The 22,714-nt window shown below is 44.4% G+C and overlaps 1 protein-coding gene across 12 annotated transcripts in view; it reads right to left on the bottom strand.

The window, feature by feature from the left end:
• Positions 1–22,714, bottom strand: part of KCNT1 (potassium sodium-activated channel subfamily T member 1) — a 193,344-nt gene that overhangs the window by 113,791 nt on the left and 56,839 nt on the right. For 4 of the 12 annotated variants that reach the window (XM_050926678.1, XM_050926683.1, XM_050926679.1 and 1 more), the window contains exon 1: positions 7,315–7,505. The exons of the other annotated variants lie outside the window; for them this stretch is intronic. In XM_050926678.1, the coding sequence (XP_050782635.1) occupies positions 7,315–7,463 (149 nt within the window). In that variant the 5' untranslated portion in view covers positions 7,464–7,505. Of the gene's footprint in view, positions 1–7,314; positions 7,506–22,714 lie in introns of those variants that run through there. 12 annotated transcript variants of the gene reach the window in all.

The raw sequence follows: 22,714 nt of genomic DNA, 5'->3' as shown, positions 1-22,714 counted from the left end.
ATCAGCCAAGCCCAGGTCTCTGCATCTGAGTGGAATGCATGAGATCAAAACCTGCCCTTCAGGACACAACAGAGGGAAAAGCAACTTGAAAGGGCCCCAAGTCTTGACAGCTAACTGCCACCTGGGGTAAGCAGAAGGCATCGTCGCTTTTGAAGCCATTGCTGACAAACATTAAAAGATTAATTTGGAACCACTGGCTGACAAGCCACAAGGGCGGCGACCTGAGAGAGAAGAAACTGTTTGTAAAGAGAGAATGCTGCCCATGGCATTCCAAATGGCAGCCATTTGCAAGGCCTGGGATTTACTATAAACTGAAAGACAACAACTGGGTGATTATTAGAAAAAAGGGAACAATAAAACCTCATTTATGGACGAAGAAAAGTAATTGCACCTCTGCCCACCTGGGTTACTCTGTCCAGAATGACCAAGTCACAGAGAATCTGTGAAATGTCAACTACTCAGAGTTTGACAAAGCTTGGAATTTGGCCGCCTCTTTTCTTACTTATGCCAGGATTGTAGCTCTAACTCAATGGTTCTCAAACGTTTGCGCATGCTGGTGACCCCTTTCATACAGCAAGCCTCCGAGTGTGACCCCCCCCTCATAAATTAAAAACAATTTTTAATATATTTAACACCATTATAAATTTTAGAGGCAAAGCGGGATTTGGGGTGGAGGCTGACAGCTCACAGCCCCTCACATAATAACCTCATGACCCCCTGAGGGGTCCTGACCCCCCATTTGAGAACCCCTGTGCTAACTGTTCATAGGTGCATTCTGATTGGCTACAAGTAATATCACTGTCTGCTGATGTCATACTCATCTTTTAACTGCCTCCACTATACAGGTATGACATCAGATGGTTTAGATTCTACGTTACAAGCATGCGCCAGCAAATTCGCTAAGGGTGACTAGAAAAGTTTCCACTCTCTTCAATTTTCCCAGTGGAACTGGATCAAGCAGAATTGTATAAGAGCCATCCCAGTCACTGGAAAAAATAGTCTGTAAGACCAGCATTAACATCAAGCCTGAAAACAGAAGAATGCATATGAACACTAGAGCAGCTCTTAATCCTTTGCAGCAGCAGAAACAAAATGCTTATAAACATCCACAGCACTCTATGGCCCCTAATACTGAGGTATCTGATTGCCTGAATATTCATCTTCACAACATTGTGGGGCATTTTACAGATGGGAAACTGAGGCACAGAACGACTAAATAACTTGCCCAAAGTCATGCAGGAAGTCTGTGGCAGAACTGGAAACTGATTTTGGAATCCCAAATCCCAGACTACAACCATAACCACTGGGCTGTCCTTCCTCTCCAAGCTCCCTTTGCCAATATCCCTGTAAGATGGAAAAATACTTTTCAGAGGTGGAAAATGAGCTGCGGAGGGGAATAGCGGCTTGGTCCAAGTATACTCAGTGAGTCCATTTCAGAGCCAGGAAAAGAACCCAGATTTTCTGATCCCCACTGCAGGGGTTTAGCCGCACAACCGTGCCCTCACTCTTGGCATTGTATCTGGAAGGATTAAAAACTTTCACAAGGGAAGAGTCAGTGACGGAACCTGGCAGAGACCAGGTGCATGAAAGTCTGATACCATTAGGAATTAATTCCTATACAAAAGCTTAATTTTACAATGGTAAATTAAAAATATTTTAAGTGAGATGGAGTTGAGCTGCTAAATTCAGTTCTGGGTCAGGAGTTGGACCCCAACGTGTACCCATACACACCATTCATGCCTCCCAAATTCAGAGCTGTTTGGATCTGGGCTTTGGGATCAACACATTGTTTGCTTAAATAGGTCTAAAAAGCTCCATAGATACCGTTCTTTGTTCTGGGCAACCGTAACATAGGGCTGATATGTTCAGCACAACAATCACATCGTACAATAAAACAAAGGGTGGCTCACCTGACCTGCACACAGAAATATCCACCAGTCACAAATTTCAACTCTTCCAATGCTCAGCCCATGCCCTCCCCTACAGCCTGGAGAAAAAGCTGGGCTGTGTAGAGTGCCCGCAGGTTAACAGATCTGAACTCTGGAGAAGGGAGGGAGGAAGCGAGCTCCAAAACAGAACTCTCACAGACAAAACTGCCCCAGCAGCTTGAGCACCGCTGCTGATCTCAGCTGGGGCCATCTGGCCCAGGGAGAGAGGCGATTTCTAAGGTAACCAAGGCAAATCCATTTTGCAGGTTAGACACTATGGGAACCTACTTAAATTCCTGCTATGAAGAACCCACTAAGTAAGCAGGCTACAGCATTCTGTGCTCGCTTCAGTTTCTGAGCAGCCTTGTGGTGTTGCCACATGAACAGCACATCGCAGAAATCTAATCTTGAGGTGGAACAGACCGGTGTGACCGGCCCTGCACCAGAGGAAGGGCTGCAGGGTTCTTGTCTGATACAGATATTTTAAAAAAACAAATTAAAAAGCCATCTTTGTCACAGCCTTGATCCATCCCAGTGCTGGACCCAGCTCCAAAATCCCAATCAGGGCTGTAATTCCAACATCCTTATTCCCCAAGCTCAGGGAGGTGGGTTCAGACTGGTCTTCTATTACCTCAAAGCCCAAAAGATGGGGGGAGGGAGCTGAAATGCCAAAGACATGGGAAGAGAGAAATGATTCTGACAGCCAGGTGCAGCTCAGTGAACGTGACTCAGGAAAGCCAAAGCAGATGCGTATGGTGAAGTCTTACCAAACACAGGGTCAGAGACGGGATACACAATTCCTCCTGACTCAGCAATCTAAATATTGTTTAGGTGTCGGCATTTCAGTCCCTCTAATAAAGGCAGTGGCCTTGCTCTGGGGGTTCCAAAGAGTAGCTATTGTATGGATCTCTGTCCCTGAGGTGTCCTGCCCAAAGTGTCTTGATAGAGTTGGTCAGGAACCCTGTAAAGTAACAAGATATTTGCTGCTCTAAATGCCTGTCTCTAGGGAGCTCAGCAGCTGACATAACTGTGTGACACACCTGTTACCTATCTCCAGCTTTTGTGGGACTCTGTAAGGGGCAGGGGAGGGAGCAGGATTCCACCTGTCAGCTGCTGATGATCCTGTTTCTCTTTTCTGTACCGAATGCCCTAGGCTGATATTAAAAAAGCCAAAGAATCCATTTTGTATATTGCAAATAGAATTCAATCTTACAAGGCCACATTTGCTGGAGAAAACCTTCTGCTCAAGAAATGATAAAAAAAAAAACAGTGCAGAGGGTTATGGCCCAAAAAAGGGAATTTTAACACTGACATGGAAATGTGTTTGACAGCGGGTGGAAAACACGCACACGCACACACACACGTACGCACACACACACTCCACTCAGCAGCTTGGTTGTTAATATAAAAGGGCTTTAATGGACTCTACAATCACATTGGACCTCTCCGCTGTTCTAATTGCGTTTGGGAGCCTGCAGAGAAGTACAAGCCGTTTGTTAATGCCTGGCTGCCCCGCTGGGGGAGAAGTCATCACTGGCTGTTTAGAAATGACACTTTCCAAACACTCTGGGATGGTTCTCCCTCCCGCTGAAGTGCTTGATCTTTAAGAGATGTTGAGTTTAGACTGTTGCTATTTTCCTGGGGAGACGCCAGCCAGGGATCTAGCTGTTTTGCTCACGGTGGCAAGCGGCCAGAGCAAAGCTCCATTTACTTATTTTTTCTTGAAAAAAGAAAACAAGCAAATTCTCTCTTAGAATGTAGCTTTTTTTAAAAAAAGGGGGTTAAACAATGGCTCCTCGGATTCATTTCATAGCTACTTCTGCTCAGCCCTTTGTGCTTTTCAAGCCAATCAACTGAGCTCTCTACAGTGTGCCATGGGGAGAGAAGAGAGAGTGTTTCAGAAAAGGCCTTAAAAACAAGCTATTCTGCGTGCACATTTCTGCTCTCCTAAGATTGCCCCAGGGCAACTGGCCAAAAAGTCCCCTCTTTCCCAGCTGCATGCACAGGGTATGATTCTGTTGCAAAATTGCTTTTTTGTATTAAAAAAAAATCCTTTTATCTGGTGTGTCAGAGAAATCAGCAGCACATGAAATGGGAAGGTACATGCAAGTGCAGGTATTTTCATGTCCTACAGCTGGCCAGCGGCTGCCTACCAAACACAGCCGCCTTAATCTGCCCCAATGCAGCAGGGTATTTAAAGCATGAGCTAGGTCGGATTCTTGCTGTGGCTTCTCAGTGTTGTTTCCTATCATATGTTCCTTTCTGTGAAGTCTCCCTGCACCATTAACTCAACTCAATACAGGAATGAATGGCTGCAGCTGAATCTGTTTAAATTCCCCCATTTTGGTTCCCATATTCAATAGCCAAGCTCCCCAAAACCCTGTTTCTAGGAACAGTTAAAGACGCATGTCTTAGACAGAGCCAGATTCTGCACTGTGTTGCACCCCGCTGGGCTCAGGGAGGTTGCACAGGTTGAAATACAATCAGCCCAGATCAGCCCTTTGAGACAAAGAAATAACTCCAATGGCTCTCCTATGTACCTAAGGCGTGAACTGAGCCAATCCTTCAATGTCCCAATGAAAAGTGCTCCGAGTTCTGTACACCAGGGGAAATACAGGTCTCCTACTTCTTCGCTTTTAGATGTTCAAATATCAAACACCTGTAGAACGTATTATTTTGAAACAAGCCCACTTCCATTTTTCTGCACTGGACCCTGAGCCACCATGTTTTTACAGATGAAATCACTGAAATGTTAAATATTAAGAGAAAAATAAAGCCTACAAGTCTAAGCCATGGGTTTCAGTCTCACAGCCAACTAATCTGCATCCCTGGGAACAGTTTGTAATACGTTTTTTTTTTTTTTACTTCTGCCACCACTTTATTATTTCAGCCTAAACTCCCAGCAACAATTCTCATAGCTCGGCTTAGTGGGACTGCCAGAGACTGTGCAGCATCTGGCTTTGGAGGAGATGGAATATCTTAAATAAGCCATTCACCACTTCGAAGCAATCTTCCCTCTTTTGTTACCTGTAAGCGGCAACACTGATGTGTAAAACTCTTGATTCAAACTGCCATCTCAGTTATCAGGAAGTGGCACATACAAGAAGAAAGCAAATCAGTGACAGAATTCAGGAAGCCACGCTCAGTACAAGCTCTGAGGGCTAGACCAGGGTTCACGAGATCAATCCATTCTTCTCACAGGCTATGAGCTGTTTCCAGCTAACACTTCGTGCTCCGCATCTAACCTGCAGAATGTCAGAATCACATCTTAGTTCACTTCAGTGGAAATGCAGCTAAGCGCTTGTTTAAACTGGGAGTTGAGCCACTGTGGTTGGCAATGGTGCAGGGATGCCAAGCCTACCCTAATGGACCGCAGCAGTGCACCAGCTGAAAGCCCACCGACAAGGGGAATTGGGCACCTCATGTTTTGTTGCTGTTCCCACTCCCACTTTCCCAGAGGCAGCGTCCCCACAGGTATCCTCTGGAATGTTGATACAAGTGACGGTCTCCTCTAGAACCCCTGCAGTTTCATTAATTCTGCAATGGCTCTTTGCCCCCTCAATGGGAACCTTGTGTCAGGTTTGCCCCAAAGAGGGGTGTGGAGTAAGTATCACACAAGGAAGGAAGAGTTGGGCAGACAGAGGTCTGGGCAGGTAGAGCATTGAGTCGCAGAGCCTGGCAGAGGGACGATGCCCCTTGTACTGCTCAGTCGGTACCTTTCTGGTTGATTCACAGCAGATGGACTCCTACAGGAGTTCCAGCAGTAAGCACGAGGCCATTTAAGGCCACAACACAGCTGTAACCTGACAGTCCCACCACCATTGGGAGGAATAAGCTGGCAGGGCGTGAACAGCCACAGAGAGTGAAGCTACCTGAATTGGCAGCTCTGCCAACAGAGTATCAGCCCTACCCTTCTAGGAATGTAGGTGCACTTCCCACAGGACTATGTATCATTCCGAGCTTGTAAGCACCTTAGATGAAGAGGGCATAAGGCAAGCAAACTGGCAGAGGGGAAACCACTAAGGGTGTGGAAGAACAGTGCCAAATGAAGTGAGGCTCAGATGGCTACAACGTGCTGAGACTACAGACACGTGCCTGCTTTGGTTCTAACCTACCTGCATGCTGCCTATTTGCAGCTTCCCAGATATTTGAGACCATGCCTCATGAAGTCAGCTGGCAAAGATCACGAGGTGGAGGGCACATGTTCCCCCGAGAGGGAACGTTTACAGGAAGCCAAGACTTGTGCTTGAGCTCAGCCAGAAAGCCAGCTGCTGAGCTTTCCATTCCAGACCCTTGGGAGCGCAGCATGCACACAGCAAGGTTCTCTATGGTATCCCCCAACCGCTCATGCCACCAGTAAGAGGAGCCCACAGATTCCAATGCCTTGCTTCTAGGGTACGTTCCTTTCTCCATCTATTCCAACTGGGACCACATCTGCTAATTCCAGAAGTGTGGCTATTTCCCCCCCTTGCCCAATGACATATGTAGAGAGGTTGCTTCTGAAACAGCTAATTCCTCCCAAGCAAATGCCAAACAAGTAAAACCTGACATGGGCAGAAGCTTTCCTACCATGACTCATTTGCTTTGGAAGGCTGAACTTGAAAAATCACCAAATTACACACTGGGAAATACAGTACATGATCAAAGGTGAGATAACCCATTTGTGCTGAGAAGGAACACAGTGCTGATGGGGTGAAAGGTTGAAAATAAACGGGGAATAAAAGGAATACAAAACAGAATAAACAGAATAGAAAGTGAGGGACAACATCTGCATCTTTACAATATTCAGGAAACACTATGCAGGAAGAAGCTAGGAACTGAATAAATGCAAGTGCAATATAGAACAATATTCTGACCCATCTAAGAAATGGCTCATAGCTCCATGCACACAGCAGCTGTGTGCTTACAGAAAGAGGCTGCAGTATTTGTGTATGCAAGTATTTTGATAATTTTCACGTGCGATCATACATAAATTATTCCTCAGATGTGAGATCATGCACCTATGATTGTAGTTCAAAATATGGTGCATAGGCACTTTGCACAGTGTTGTGTTATCACCATACAATAAGCTTCATTTTTATACTGCACAGATACTGTGTGCAAGTTAACAGTTTTGGGTAGCAGCACTGGAGGTCTCCATGCTGCCTTTCAGATCTGCTTTTGCTATTCAAAGAGACAGGAGTGCCTATAAAATTTTCAAAAGCAACTGGCTTTCTCCTAATCCTGCTGCCTAATTCACAATGGAACATTAGGGTTTTAACATGTCTACCAAAAGCAATGCACTCCACCCCCCTAAGAGCCACTGATTTGTTCCTTATATTTAAACAAAAATGTGCCACCACCCCCACCCCTCTAAACCTCATGCACCACTGCAGTCCTGCAATACCTTTGTCCGACATCACTCCCCAAGGATCCCATCCTCCGAGCTGGTAACAAGGGGCTGACCCCATGGACATCCTCTGTCGTTGCTGGTGGGACAGTTTTTACATGTGAATTGATCTCGGATGGGGAATTCTTCAGCTTGGCTCTTGCCATTCTAAGAGCTTTGGCTGCCTCCTACTTCTTCTTCTTTTCTCCCTGAACTCTCTCATACATAGCAATCCTTGTACTGCCTGCAGTTCAGAGCTGTCGGCATATACCACCTCCTTCCTCTAGTCACTCTCCCCACTTGCAGCTGCTCAGTGGAACACTCCTGCCTGTAGATTTATCTTGGTAGCGAGGGAAATTAAGGAAAAGTCCATGGTCGCACTGCTGTTATGAATTGAGTGCCAGGCAGTAAAACAGCAGAGACAACAATAGATTCATAATGCAGAAGCCTGTATAACGGTTTCACTTCATAAATGAAAAACATATTTGTATAGTGCAGGATATCCTTTGCCTTGTCTGGCTGATTATTAAAATGACTGGATTGGTTTTATTACTTCACCCAAGACAGCAATGGCTTGTGAGACAAGGGATCACAGAAATTCTTCTCCATTCCTGTACGTGGGGATGCTATTCCCCCCCACCCCCCCACACGTTTCTTTTTGTAAATGTCTGAGTGAATTTTAATGCTGGTAAATGACAATCTCAGAGGCTGAGTCTCACACAGCACTGGGAGAATCAGTACAGGCTTCCCCCACATCACCCTGTTTACACACCTCAAACCTGACTTAGAAGGAGCACCTCTGTGGGTGAAGGGGAAGTCCATTCAGCATGGGCCATTAAGTCCTTGGGCTGGCTACTGAGATGGCTACCATTCATTAGCACCCATCATAGTGGTGGTTTTGGTGATGTGGGCATTATCCCCATGAAACTGGACTTTCACTCATCAACCTCACTGCTCCTTGTCTTTTCAGCTACCATCAGTTGCTAACAGCTTTCAGACACTACTGGTTTAGGTTGGATTCAAACCAGTGACTTTTAAAGTAACCGGCTCTTTATCCCACTACCAATGTAACCTGTGCTTCTTTGGTTAAAATATAACTTTGTCAGGCAAGTTCTCCAAGGATGCTGAAAAGTAAATAAAACTTAATTATTAATAAAAATGTCACTCACATTTTAGTTATCATCCAGGAGGTTCCCACTGATATTCCTCACTTCAGATCAGTTTGCAACACATCAAACAACAGGGACAGGAGGGCCTAGCTGCCTTCCAGATTCTAGTAAAGAACTCTGGCCGGGTTAGTGCGTAATTGAAATATTTAGGCCAGTCAAGTGTGCGGTGGGAGTTTCAGCACCAAGGACAGTACTGAGGGTGCCTATTGAAGAGTTATATGCTGTTTACTTTAAACAAATATTTAAGCTGATATGTGAGAACAAGACTGAGGCTGTACCATATTCTGCACGTTGCTGAGCTGCTATTAAGATTCCACATGCTAAGCAAGGTTAAGCGAGTCAAGTACTTGGATGGAAGACATAAAATAAACGTGCCAGCTCTTAAACAGCCCCATACACACCTTGATCATCCTTACATGGTAATATTTCAGTTAAAGCCTTGTGATTAGTTTCTTACAATCATACTATCTCACTCATTCCTCACATAAATTGATTACATATTCACAAGCATGAATACAATTGGTGATATCCAGCTTTAAGCAAGCAGCTAACATCAGCCGGGACTTCCACTGCTGTTTGTGGTTTTGACAGGAAACTGTGCAAACCGTACTTCAAGAGCAAAGTAAGGAAGCTGTTCAAACTGCTTGAAAGGGCAGATGTGGGGGAAGGGGGAGGCATGGGCTTCCCCTCCTCCCCATGGAGCAGGAGCTGCTGCTGCCTGGGGGAGGCCAAGCCATTCCAGGGGCCGCGTCTGGCTATACTGCAGACTAGGCATTTAATGCTTAATTATACTTTGCAAGCCCACTACAAACTGCTGATTTCTCATTTCAACATTCACATTAACCTGAAATCACTACTGAGTGGCAGGCTGGAGAAAGGAGATGGAATTGTTCAGAAAAAGTGATGCTGGGTATAACAATTGCTGAAATGTGACTGAAAAGAGGGGGATTTCTCATTAGATTCAACTGAATCCATGGCAAATGCATCATTTAATATTTTCCTTTTGTTTAAGTAGTTTCCAATATTGGCTGCCAAAACTCCTTTTGTGCAACCATTCAACATATGAATAATAAATGTGGTCATGCATGTTAGATCTACTCAATGAAACAAGAGGGCTTTAAAAATTACTATGATAAATGCATTTGGTATTTTGACATATTAGCAAAAGCTGTGAGAGTGGAGAAATTCTCTAAAAATCAGCAAGTACAGCAACTTCAAAATAAATCTTTTAACAATATGGAGCCCTAAGTAAGCTATATAACCCATAGCAGAACTTTAAGCAATGACAAAGAACTTCTCTTTATACACTACATTTTGCTAGAAAACTTTTATGCAACTGAATTCATTAGTATTTAACTTGTGGACATTTATTTTGCTCTTACGTGTACTTCTCCATGGAGGCTGGTTGGGTTCTTTGGAAATTGATATTACAAACACTTTACAGCGCTGCAACTTTCTCGCTCAGGGGTGTGAAAAAACACCCCCCTGAGCGCTGCAAGATACAGCGCTGTAAAGCGCCAGTGTAAACTGTTCCCCAGCGCTGGGAGCGCGGCTCCCAGTGCTGCAAGCTAATCCCCACGGGGAGGTGGAGTACATGCAGCGCTGAGAGAGCTCTCTCCCAGCGCTGGCACTGCGACCACACTCACACTTCAAAGCGCTGCTGCGGCAGTGCTCCCGAGACAGCGCTTTGAAGTTTCGAGTGTAGCCAAGCCCTTAAAGAAATACTCGAATTATGACTCATTAGAGTAACTAATCTGAAACCGAAAACTGGCCTCATGCCTCAATTTGAATGTAAACTCTATTGAACAGCCGGAGAATTGGATTGTTTCCCCCACCCGAGGCCCATTGCTATAGTAAAATCTTCCTTTGGCTCTACTCAGAGACATGTGCCTGGCTAGCTAGAAATGTGCTCTGTACAAAGATCAATATGGGCGACATCTCTGGTTTGGAGGCATCAACAAGAAAATGGAGCCACGGGAGCCAGTTTTCTTTTGCAGCCTCAGGTCAGTGAATGCGCCCACGACACACGCACAGCTCTGACCAGATCAGCAGCCTAGCCCTGGAAGGAAGGACGTAAAGTAAAATTAAAACATTTACACACAGTTTAAAATAACTAATTTGGAGAGAAAAATAATCAGCAAATCTTAAGCTTCAGGCTGACTTCCAACAAATCACCTTAGAAAAACTAAACTCCTAATCTGCTGGTCTTGGCACTGGGAAGGCGACTGGCACCTACTAAGATGAGTGCAGAGCTCCAGGGTAGATTCATTTGGAATGTGACGTGGTTTGTGGCAAGAATCCCCTGCAGCAGTGCAGAAAAATCCAGTCTGGATTTTTACCTACAACAGTCATGGCATGAAATATGCTGGCTAACTCAGGACCTCATCCAGTGCCCATTGAAGTCACTGAAAAGATCCTCATTGATTACAATGGGCTTCAGATCAAACCCAGTGCCTGCAGATCTCCCTTGATATGATCATTCATATGGAATGAGGCAGACAGACATAACCATTTGAATAGTCTCATATCATTCCTGCTCCCACATTATAAGAGTATTATTATGTCTTCACCCACACACAGCAATCTACATTTACAAAGAGTCAGCACAGAACAGCTAGCTGGTTTTATAGCATAGGGTCTACAAAAGAATCCATCACTGTCAACTCATGTTCATACTGTCACTTTGGAATATGCTACATGTACAACCACCACAGTTAATCTTCTTTGCGTTGGCATCGTATTCATGGAGAAGGTTTTGCCTCGCTTTGCTGCACAACTGCAAAACTGCACCCTATTTCACTTAATGGCAAGCTCTTCAGCACAGGAAATGCAACTTATGTTTGCAAAGTGTGTCAGATTTAACAGTAACATGCAAATACTTAATCACATTTAAAATTACTAAAAATATTTCAAAAGCTGGCCTAAATCTTTCTGTGCTATCCATTTGCTCAAGACTTTTGCAGCAAGTACACACCATACTGTACTGGCCATTTATTGACCAGGTATAGTATCCTGAACTTTCAGAATATATTTTGCAATGACTTTTTCAAGCTGTTTGTGAAAGCCAGTGCGCAGCCCTGCAAAAATAACTACAGACTCTTATCATTTGTGCTCCAGCTACTTGCTGGCTGGGTTCTGGAAGTAAGTTTGCAAATGAGGAACTGTGTAAAAGTGTACGGTATGAACAGAGAAGAACAGTCTTGATGGCTGAACTTGCAGAAAGCTTCCCACTCAGCATGACAGCATTTCTGTGTCTGCATTGCAAGAACTTTTGAACACCACATCTGATCGATTCCAAAATTTTAGGAAAAGTTCTAGGCACCAACGGCCAGAACTCCATTTGTTTTATTGGGGGGGGGGTTGGTTTGGTTTTTTTTCTTGGGGGAGGTGGGGAAGATCAGAAAACTGAAAAAGTGGAAAATGGGAGGCATATGGAACAGTCATTGCTTCAAGAACCTCTGCAATTGTCTGTATATCAAACACAACTGGTGGATGGCACCACTAACACCTTCCAGCATAACAACATCTCTGTTTATCGTCCTGATTGAGGTTATCATGTTGGACACTGAATTATTTACTTCCCAGACAAAGAAGAAAAGGGAGCTGCGGGTGTGCGCACAGCCCCTGGTCTGGGGGGAAGAGAATGGAGGACCCTGGTCTGGGGGAAGGCAGGAATGGGGAGCACACAGAACCTTTAGCACAGGGGTACAATGGGGGACCCTGGAATTGGGCAGAGGGGCATAGTGGGCACACAGAGCCCCTGGGGGAGACTGAGGATCCTATTATGGCATGGGGCAAAGGTGGGAATGGGGAGCACACAGAGCCCATACCATTGAGGAAGAAGGGGAGAAATGGGGTATTAGGAGCGTAAGTCCCATTTTCAAAAGTGACTTTGGCACACTGTTTTTTAGGCACTGAAAGATGCCGATAGGCAGGCATCCAGCAGGATTCTCACAGTTTTCAGTGTGAAAGATGAAGCTATGTAATAAACTCTGGTGAGAGTTTTGCAAACTCGGAACTCAGCTCAGGGTTAGCAAAAGTGGAGGCAGATCTAAGCCACAAAGTTTGGATGTAGAACTAAGATGCCACAAAATTTGGGGGAACAGTACATGGATCTGGGAATGTGGTTTGGGCCCCATCTGCAGTCAAAACATTTGCTAAAGCCCACAAATCTTTGGTGCAAGCCTGGGCCTGGTCAATGCAAACATTTAGGGGTAGTGTCCAAGCCAAGTGAAACTTGCTTTCACACATGGCTTACCCATGAGCTACATAAAACCTGCTGCTTCCCCTGGGTTTCAGTTGGAGGTTTTAGGTGCATTCCAAATGAAGTGACCAGATTCTGAACTGGTATAAACCAATATTGTTCTGTTGAATGCAATTATGCCAATATATGCTAGCTGAAGATCTGTCTCCAAAAGTCAGAGTGAAACTTGGGAGGGGAGGCGGAACAGAAACAAAGAAATAGCTGGCCTTAGAGAAGCTCATGAGTTTACAAAGCTCTAGTGGTGTCGTCATCCCAACAAATCTCTGGGGTTAACAAAAACCACTACCACAAATGGAAGTTTCTAATAGGGTGGAAAGGTTTTCTGGCAGTAAGAAGCCGGGGAACATTAAGAAACCAAACTTTAGGCTGAGCTACTAGGAAAAATGACATCCAGACCATTGAAATCTTCAGTGAATGTTTGTACTTTCCAAGATCCTTGCTAAATAAATCAAGGCTTATCACAGAAGCAATGCAACCATTCTCTGGCTTTCAGCAATCAGGCTTAATGACTGCTTAAAGTACCACACATGCTCTGGCATCACTTTAACCCCTGAACTCGAGCTGGTTATCATCCGTATGATAAAATAACTACAAATGAATTATTCTTCCTGTAACAACATTTGTCCCCGTGGTTACAACAAATGAAGCACAGAAACAACTGACAGAAAAAAAGTATGCACAACGTAGTCAGAAATATGCAATTCATCAGCAGCACATTGGAAAACCTGAACCTGCTAAAAAGCACAATTTGCAGAGATGTCTAACTATTGCAGAGCTCTGTTACTGCAACATTTAAATTGGAGCTCTTGCACTTACCTCACGCTGGGGAATGTGTTATCAATAGGCAATATCCTCAGATGTGCTAAGGACCCACAAAGTCTCCTCAGAATCTGACCCATTAGGCATAAGAATCTGGATTCATGCAACTATTTTTTTAAACAGCTATAGGGCTCTCTCCTCCAATGGATGCCATGCATAAATGGAAGAAAACACATCAGTGTGTTTCTTAGATTACTGTGGAAATATTTTCTCTCCTTGGAATGTATTATTGTTTTTAGGAAAATAAGAGCAGCCCCTGCAACATCCAGTATGGAAGCATACTTCACCCCTGTTTTCTGCACTAGGAGACTTCTCTTTCTTCACGCTGGGATGTGTGCGACTGGAGTGGATATTAGAGAGTCACTAGTAGCATGTTTTTAATATATACAAGACACAAAATTATGACAATCCGGGTCTTTAGGGACATTGTGGTTTGCATTTGGAGAGACAATCTAAAGCAGCAGAAAAATTAATGTTGGTATCTATTCATGTGAAGCTCAGCCACTGGCAGAAATGAGTCAGTGTTTGCACTTAGAGATCCTTCACTCCGGTGTGATGATTTGGGGGAGGTGGGTGTGTTTTGTGTTTTAAAGCACAAACCTTAGCGTGTTCTCTTGTTTAGTCGGAGGAAAGATCACTAGGAAGTTCTCTGTTACTTGAAATAAAAACATGTTCTCCTAGACACAGCCTTCGTGCAATTTTCCACCTCCTGCTGGAGCATCAAGAAACTGCAGCAAAATAGCACCTAACTACATCCTAATCACAGATCTACCTAGCTACTCCAGAACTGTCGCCTTCTGGCCAAACTAAAATCTCCACCCATCTCCCTGACAGCTCTTTGTGGATATCTAATAGCTAGCGCAAACTCAACGTGGCTTAAACAAGGCGCTACGTTACCCCAAATAAATAATAAACAATACTACTCTGTATTCCTGCCGCATACTACCTCTTTCTGCAGTCCCAGGAACATCAGCTAGTCAACTCAATCTGTATTATAATATGCTATAAGTCAGCATTATGCCACTGCCTATTGCAGTATCAGGGAACTGCCACAAATTCATATGATTTGCACTGCAACACACAATGTGTGTGTGGTGTGACATGGAAACAGAGAATTTTCATGGCCTTTACTGGAAGTTGTGTGGCTACTCAGCTGAAGCCAGCTAGAGAATGTGACTTCAAGAGAGACTTTATTGCTTAGATGCTGGTAATATTTATTGGCAGAGAAATTTAACTTACTGCTGTGAATATCTGATAGGGAAGGAACCGCTCACGAGATTCTGCAGAACATATAGCTTCCAATAAACCAACCGGCAGTGTGAAAAAGGATTGATATAAATCAATGCAAAAGGAATTTAAAATAAAGCAACGTCTCAACGTTGCAGATTGTAAATGTCCATGCATGCACTGGATGCATGCAGAGCAATTGCTGGGACTAAAGGTTGGAAGCCTTTATTGAAGAGATTTCAACAGAAGCCTTTATTGAAGAGATAGCTCCCCCAGAGCATGAGACATATGTTCTTCATTTCTTATAAATCCTACATTTCTCCTCACTCTCTTCCCCCTACTCCTGACTCATACAAGACATGTGCCAGACACCAGGATCACGGCTTTGTAAATTCACTGGCCCCAGCTACTTATTCCCCACAGCAGGATGGAGCACTTGGTCATCTCTAACTTGGCCAATTTCTCCAGAATTCTGCTGGAGGAAAAATTGTAGCCCGTATTTATGGCTCTGAAGACATTTGCTAATGGGAGCAAGTAGCTGCAGCAAGTAGTTTAATTAGTGTCCACACATCATTTCAGATTAAAGTCAATTCTAAGAGAAATGAGTATGCAGGAGGAAAAATATTTACCTCATTCTGTATCAACATCTTAGCAAGGATTCCATCCTACCCTTGCAGCGGAGAGAATCACTCTGCCTGCTGCTCAGCAGGAATCCCTTAGCAAGTGTACACATGCGTAGTTTAACAATTGCTTCTGTCCCCTGGCTCTAGCAGGGTGATTTGCGGAATAGGGTGGGGAATGAGAGAATCTTCTTCATATAGGTGGTGAAGAACAGGGGTGGCTCTAGGCATTTTGCCGCCCCAAGCACGTGCCTGTGGGAGGACCACCGAAGCCGTGGGACCAGCAGACCCTCTGCAGGCAAGCCGCCGAAGGCAGCCTACCTGCTGCCCTCACGGCACCGGCAGAGCGCCCCCTGCGGCTTGCCACCCCAAGCACGCGCTTGGCGTGCTGGGGCCTGGAGCCATCCCTGGTAAAGAACAATCCTGCCTAGACCAGGGATGGAGGGCATGATGGGGGGAGGAGGGAGGGGAGAGAATGCCCAGGATTGACATGGCGTGGAGTCAGAAGTGCCGGAACTAGGGGTCCTGCTGCACCCCCTGGCTTGAAATAGCAGGAACAACCCAAATACATGGTTTTCTCCTTCAGCACCCCCGCTATACAAACTGTTCCAACACCACTGTGTGGAGTGCTATAAAGCGTACTGACATGACCCTTGCGGTGATGTCATAACCCACACTTCGCAGCCATGAATGCACTGGGGCAGCTGGGAAATGCCAGGGAGAAGAGGAGAAGGCAAAACCAGAGTCACATAGATTTGCCATCATCCCCATTCTAGGGTGCCACTGAGCGGTGTTACCAGAGCAGACTAGCTAGGCAGCGGCTCCAATGCCACAGGTTATGAGATGCACATAACAGCTGCAAGAAGTCACTCAGCAAACAGCCTGACACCCACAGGACAGGGAGTTTTCACAAGGACCTTTCAGCTGCCATCTGAGTTATGTAAATCTCCCCAAACTGGTAGCAAACAAACATCATGTATTTGAGTATGACACACAACAAGTTCAGGGAAATGAGTAGAAGGAGTGAGAAACGAAGCAGAAATGCTTAGACAGAACAGCTAAGCAATGATTCTCCACAGGATAGACAAACAGAATCCTGCTACTGCTGTGGATTTTACAGACAGAGTCAGAAAAATCCTCCAGGGTAAGGAAGGCAAATGACAAAACATTGCAGCTTTTTATTTTATTTAAAGTGAATTTATGACACCACTGTGGGTTCGGATCTGGTGGCTACAGTTTCAAGCTCAACAGAGTGAAAGTCACTTCTGCTACTTGCTTCAGATTTAGAGTCTCTAGGAACACATAAAGCCCGAGGATAGTGAACACACAGACATTTTACAAGATCTAGTCTGTTTGACAAGTTTTATTAAAGTTACAGTTAAAGTTATGATCACCCAAGCATACAGAAAGGCTAATCTTGCAGCATAGGGTCACAATTCTAAACCCCGTAATCCTGTGGCATAAAGTCATTCTTTGGTCACTTACTTATGTGAAGCATTCCTTAAGTCTATGGCCTAGTACAGCTAAGTTAAAATCTCACAAACCTCAGCCTGTAGGCTTTGCATTTCAGCCATCCTTACTTAGAAGTTGGCCTTCGAACTACTGATAATCTTATTTTTCTATAATCCTACAATTTAACTGTATTTACCCCACAGTGATTATATATGATGTAGCATGTTAGTTAATCATAAATGAACAATAAACTAAAATCGTTGGCTATGGCTTTGACCTGGTTTCCTCTCAGCTCCAGCCAAGTTAAGGGCATTGTTTTGGTGTGTTATTTAAAGCATTGCATGTGAACTGCATTTAAATGTAAGCTACACTTTATAGCTTGTATTCACTAGGCATCGCCATGGCCTTTCACTGTGCTGTGCAGCTAGGGCTAGAGCCAAACACCACTGAAGTCTACAGAAAAACTCTCATTGACTTCAATGGCCTTTGAGTCAGATCCTTCCTGTGTCCCTGGCAGGCAGTCTTGAGCTGAACATCAAATTGGTATTACAGCAGCACCCAGACCCCCCCGTCAGGAATGGGGCCCTTCCATGCTGCGCTCTGTACAAAGATGAATAAAGAGACAGTCCCTTATCCGAAATGCTGGGACACTAATGCAAATAATACTAATAGACCACAAGAGCGAAGGAAAGGGAAGACAAGGGTAATCATACTGGGTATGTGAGGGGTAAACTAAGAGTACAAGGGTGACTGGCATCTGGTGGTCGTTAGCTTGTGGCTCAAGGAAATAGAAAAAGCAATTGCGCCAGAGGTGTGTTCTGGTTCTTAACACATTGTGCAATGAGCAGCGGCAGAAAGGGAGACACAGACAATGCGCCCAAGGCATTTAAGTCACATCCTTAGCCAGCAAAGAGTTCCCAAACAGCTGCACTTTTAAAGGGCTGCTCTCTCTTTAAATTAAAGCCTATATATACACACTTCAGTGGCTGAAAGTGCAGCTTCCCCCGGTGCTCTGCTGATCATCATGCCGAGCTCACGGGAGTGAAAATTATGCTCTCTGCTGCATTGGTCCCTACAGTTCCATTCTCCCACCAAGCTGCTGAGGCTCAGTAAATTTCTTTTGCACAACAGGCCACTAAAAATCCACTGTAAACCAGAGTGGTCTCTGCCCATTGTGATTTGCCCTCTTGAGTATGGGCCTTTTCCCTCACATTTGCCATCTAAAAATCAACACCACCCACACTAAGGGTTGACTGATTTTACTGGCTGTAATTATGCTCTCAAATAATATCCCACTGTTTCCTCATCAGCGATCATGGGGGATGATTGTTTTTATCCACCTCTGCGGAGCACTTTAAGATCTATGGGTGGAAAATTCTGTATTAAGTGCAAAGTATTATTATTCAACTGCCATTAAAAACATTTCAGGGGAAAGTACAGAACCTTAGGAGACAGTGATTAACCTGAATGGTTGTTGCTAAAAATATGAACCATATTAGAGACACAGGTTTCCATTTAGCAGCCTACAATGGTTCTGTTTACAGCACGGTTAAATGTCAGGGCCTCTATCTAGGTGCCCTTTGGAAGAACAATCACCTCTAGTGATTTACACTCTATGGTGATTCCCCTCCTACGGGGACACAGCCTTAAACCATTTGTGGGGGAGAAGCTAGTCCTGTCACTTAATGCCCTTCTGAAATGCAATCAGACACAGGGCGACGAGAGTGGTCTAAGACTAAATAGAACACAATCTGTAATTTGATTATAATAATAATCTCCCACCATTCTTAGGCGCTTTGAGATCTTTGGATGAATAGCACCACACAAGTATTAAGGCATTCAGGACAGACCTACATGCAAGCAGCAACTTAATTGGCTAAATGGCATTCGTTCACTTGCCCTCTGTTCTTTTCTGCAGTTTATTCTGACAGCACAATTGCAAAGCCCTCAGAGAACAACTTTAAAGAGAAAGCACCTGGCTCTTGCCCATTGTAATGGGGCACTACATTCTGAAACCTGCTTTCAAGCACTATAGTGTTCCGTTCCATTTGGTTTAATACATCTTATCAGTGGATTTTCAGTTCGTTTTAAATGATGTACCAGTGAATAAAGGTTTACATTTCCTGCAGGAATACCACAAAACAGTTATTTGAGAAGACTGCATCAATACCTAATGAGCTGACCACAATTGAAAGTTATTACAAGAAATGGCAGAAGAATTAGTGACTAGGCCCTTTTAAAAAAAAGTTTATAGCATCTGCTGCCCATTCTGGCTCTTACACTTATGAGTTAGGGCAGCAGGAGTTGTCAGGGTCACCCCCAAATAGTTACACAGAATCACGTATGGTAAGAGCTTTTCCACAAGGTGCTGCGTGTCACAAGGAGTGAATCAAAGCAGTACCAACAACTGAAGGGGGTGAGAGTTATACAGACAGAGCAAAAAAGGCCAGATTGGGCTAAAACAAGACTTATCTCGTTGGATCATTGGATCTCCCTCCAGGCAGAGAGGTCTAGCAAACTGGGCTAGTCCAGGAATCAGGAACTCCCAAACTCTATTTCCAGCTCTGCTGCTAACTCAGTGGATGGCCTTTGGCAAGTCACTTCTCCTCTCCAGGCCTCAGTTTCCCCTAACCCAGGCACCACTCTTACCTACCTCATGGGGGTGCTGGAAGCAGTGATTCAATGACGTATGTGAAGTGCTTTGAGAGTCTCGGCTATAGAAGGGCAGACACCCATTGATGTTAATACTTCAGCACTTGGAAACAGCAGAACGCTCTATAAAAAGAGGCTAAATTTTATCACGATATATAATGTGTTGGCCAAATACCCACTAACATCGGTCTTCCTCCCCGGGTGCCAGGGAGTTGCACAGACCGGCCTCCAAGGGTGACACCTTGAGGTCACTGTGATTAGCGTTGCGCTAACGCTGAAGAGTCCCAGTCATAGGCCAGGACATCACTGTGTTAGGTGCTATATAAAGACCTCTCAAGTCTTCATTAGCCCACCACTGTTAACCTGCGTAGACAGGAGTACTTGCAAGGTCCTCCAAGTTTCACACGCATTTGGCGAGAAACAAAACACTTCAACCAAGAACAAAATACTGGATCAGAGAAACTTGGAGAGAACCCCAAAGAGGTCAGGAGGACTGAGTCATTTTCCCTAATGCTTTTCAAGCTACATTTATTCAAAAGCATTTGGAAAAAAATCCCATTCACTGCAACAGCCATTTGATCTTGTATTGACATTATGCATATATCAAGTGAGTGCTAATGAAAAATTTATGAGCCATTGCAGAGTGGGTTCTGTGCAAAGACTGCCTCTGGATCCAGATCAGTTCTCTTCCGCTCTCCTGCGACTGCAGTTTGTGAGGACTATGGTGCGATTTCACTCACTGTGAGAGAATCCTGTCTCCTCATCCACAAATTTACATTCAATGTTCTACAATGTCAGATCTTCCCTGAAACATCCAGTGTGCCAGTTTCTAACCATGGGGAGGAGAGCAGGAAAAAAACCTGTGAGAAACTGACATTCAGCTGGTGCCTACTGAACACCATGGGGGAGGGATAGCTTGGTGGTTTGAGCCTTGGCCTCCTAAACCTAGAGTTGTGAGCTCAATCCTTGAGGGGGCCATTTAGGGATTGGGGGGGAAACTTCAGGGACAGTACTTGGTCCTGCTAGTGAAGGCAGCAGACTAGACTCTCTCAAGATCTTTTTCTGCTCTATGAGATAGGTATATCTCCATATATTACTTTTTTATTATTTCATTGACTGCAGCAGCAGTGCCAGTGGGAATTGATATCAGTGGAATGTTAATGGGCAACACAGCAAGGAGGTACCAGCAGAGAAAGGGTCAATGTCAGTTTATCACAGATAGTCTCTCTTTCTTCCCCTCCCACCACTTAAAAACTGGAGCACTGGAAGGTTTGGGAAAGATCTGACATTTTAGAAAGCCTGGATGAGGTTGCAAGGTTTATTTAGTGATAGCATAGGGAGCTGGAAATTAAAAGAGGCCTCTAAAGAATTGGGTTGATGAGTAGGGAAAAATAATTATGTAAAGTGAGAAAATATATACAGAGTGTGCAGATAAGCAGGAGGGAAGGGTGTGTCTGCCAGCAATAGAGCTTCTGATTTCAGGTGCATCTTGCTACTTACTCAGAGTTCTCCACACAGGTATCTTATGCTGTTTCAGGACTTTTTCTTGGCGGGGGAAAGAACATCCCATTTACAAAACAGGGTTTTCCTGGTATCAGAGGGGTAGCCGCATTAGTCTGGATCTGTAAAAGGTGACAAGGGGTCCTGTGGCACCTTATAAACTAACAGAAGTATTGGAGCATGAGCTTTCGTGGGTGAATACCCACTTCGTCAGCCGCATGTCTAGGGTTTTCCTAGCAATCCAGTAATACAACTAGGTTTTTAACAGCTTCATTCATGTAAACAATATCCTAGCACATTGTACAACATCCAATAAATATCATCACAGAGCTAAAGTAATAAAATAGCAGAAACAGCGCATGTGTGGGCAGTTTCTGCAAGGAAGCAAAGATGTTCTGAGCCATGATTTGAAAAAAAATGGAGAGTCTATGAGGTGAAGTGATATAGGGAGGCTGTTCTGGACATAGGAGTTGCAAAGGAGAAGACTCTCACTCTGTTGGTGCTGAGGCTCTGTCATGGGACAGAGGAGGTGAAGTTAGAAGACCAGAGGGAAGACAATCCTTTTTGCAGGGTGCTCTGAGAGGCTCCCAAAATGCATTCATTAGAAGAGGGTCTTGCCTCTCTTCCCATGCGTAACTGAGAGCAGGATTGGACCTCATTAAAGGCAGCAGTGCTGCAGAAGCTAACAGATGACTGAATTTAGCTATCAAGGGTGTGGTACTTGCTCCACTTTCTAAAGCAGCTCCCCATCTAGCAGGAAAGTTAGAGAGAAGTCATTATATAACGGAGACGTGAGTGCCCTGGATATTGAATGAATTATGAACACAGAATCATCATCACACCCATCACAAACGCATTTGTGCCTTCTGGAGTCTGGCTCAACAACAATTCACTTAAAAGCTGTGAAATAAGTATATAGGGCTTGGCATTGTTTAAAAAAATCATTTGGGGGAAAAATAGCCAAGATCCAGCTTATGCACTAGATAAATATCCACCACAAACTCATGGTAAGCCAGCCAATAGCTTCCTACCTTTTTAATGCATTTGACATAATTCCACAGAAAGCACTCGGAGCTCAGAGCTTTGCAGTGAGTCAGCAAAGATCTTCCAACTTTTTCTTTAAAAAACTGCTGACAGATTAAAGTTGCTGGAGGGAAAAAAATAAATAAAAGGAACGACATCCAAGCGACTGTCAGAACAGACATCTGACTGCACAGGGGGAAACGAGCCTCTGGGTAAAGCCTAAATATACATCTGCAAGGGAAGTAAAAAAAAAAATATTCTCTATGCTATCACACAAATAATGCAAAGCAGTCAAACATCGCCAGTTCAGCGCAATTACAGGAGAGCAAATAAAAGCCTCGTTAACAAATGAGAAGGATTTAATTATGTGGAGATGGGGACTCCATCAAGATGGATAGGTGAATCTGTGCATGCAGCTATGTAAACAGGTTTTCAGTAGCTCTAGTCTAAATGGTGCCATGAAACTGAAGGGCAGAACTGTGATTAACAGGGGAGATAGCTCCACCTCAGGTGTGAAGGGCAGGATAAAAAACACAAAGCACATTTATAAGGACTAACCGTGTTTCATAGAACTGTAAATATCAAAACAAACCCAAAAGATCCAGGGCTGGATCTTCGAGGTAGGTAAATTGCCTAAGTTCCCCTGAGCTCCTCCAATTTCCACCATTTTAAGATGTGGCTCTAGTGTGTAA

The sequence above is a fragment of the Gopherus flavomarginatus genome, chromosome 17, assembly GCF_025201925.1.
Source record: "Gopherus flavomarginatus isolate rGopFla2 chromosome 17, rGopFla2.mat.asm, whole genome shotgun sequence".
NCBI lineage: Eukaryota > Metazoa > Chordata > Testudines > Testudinidae > Gopherus > Gopherus flavomarginatus.
This window is presented reverse-complemented; position numbering and strand designations above follow the sequence as displayed.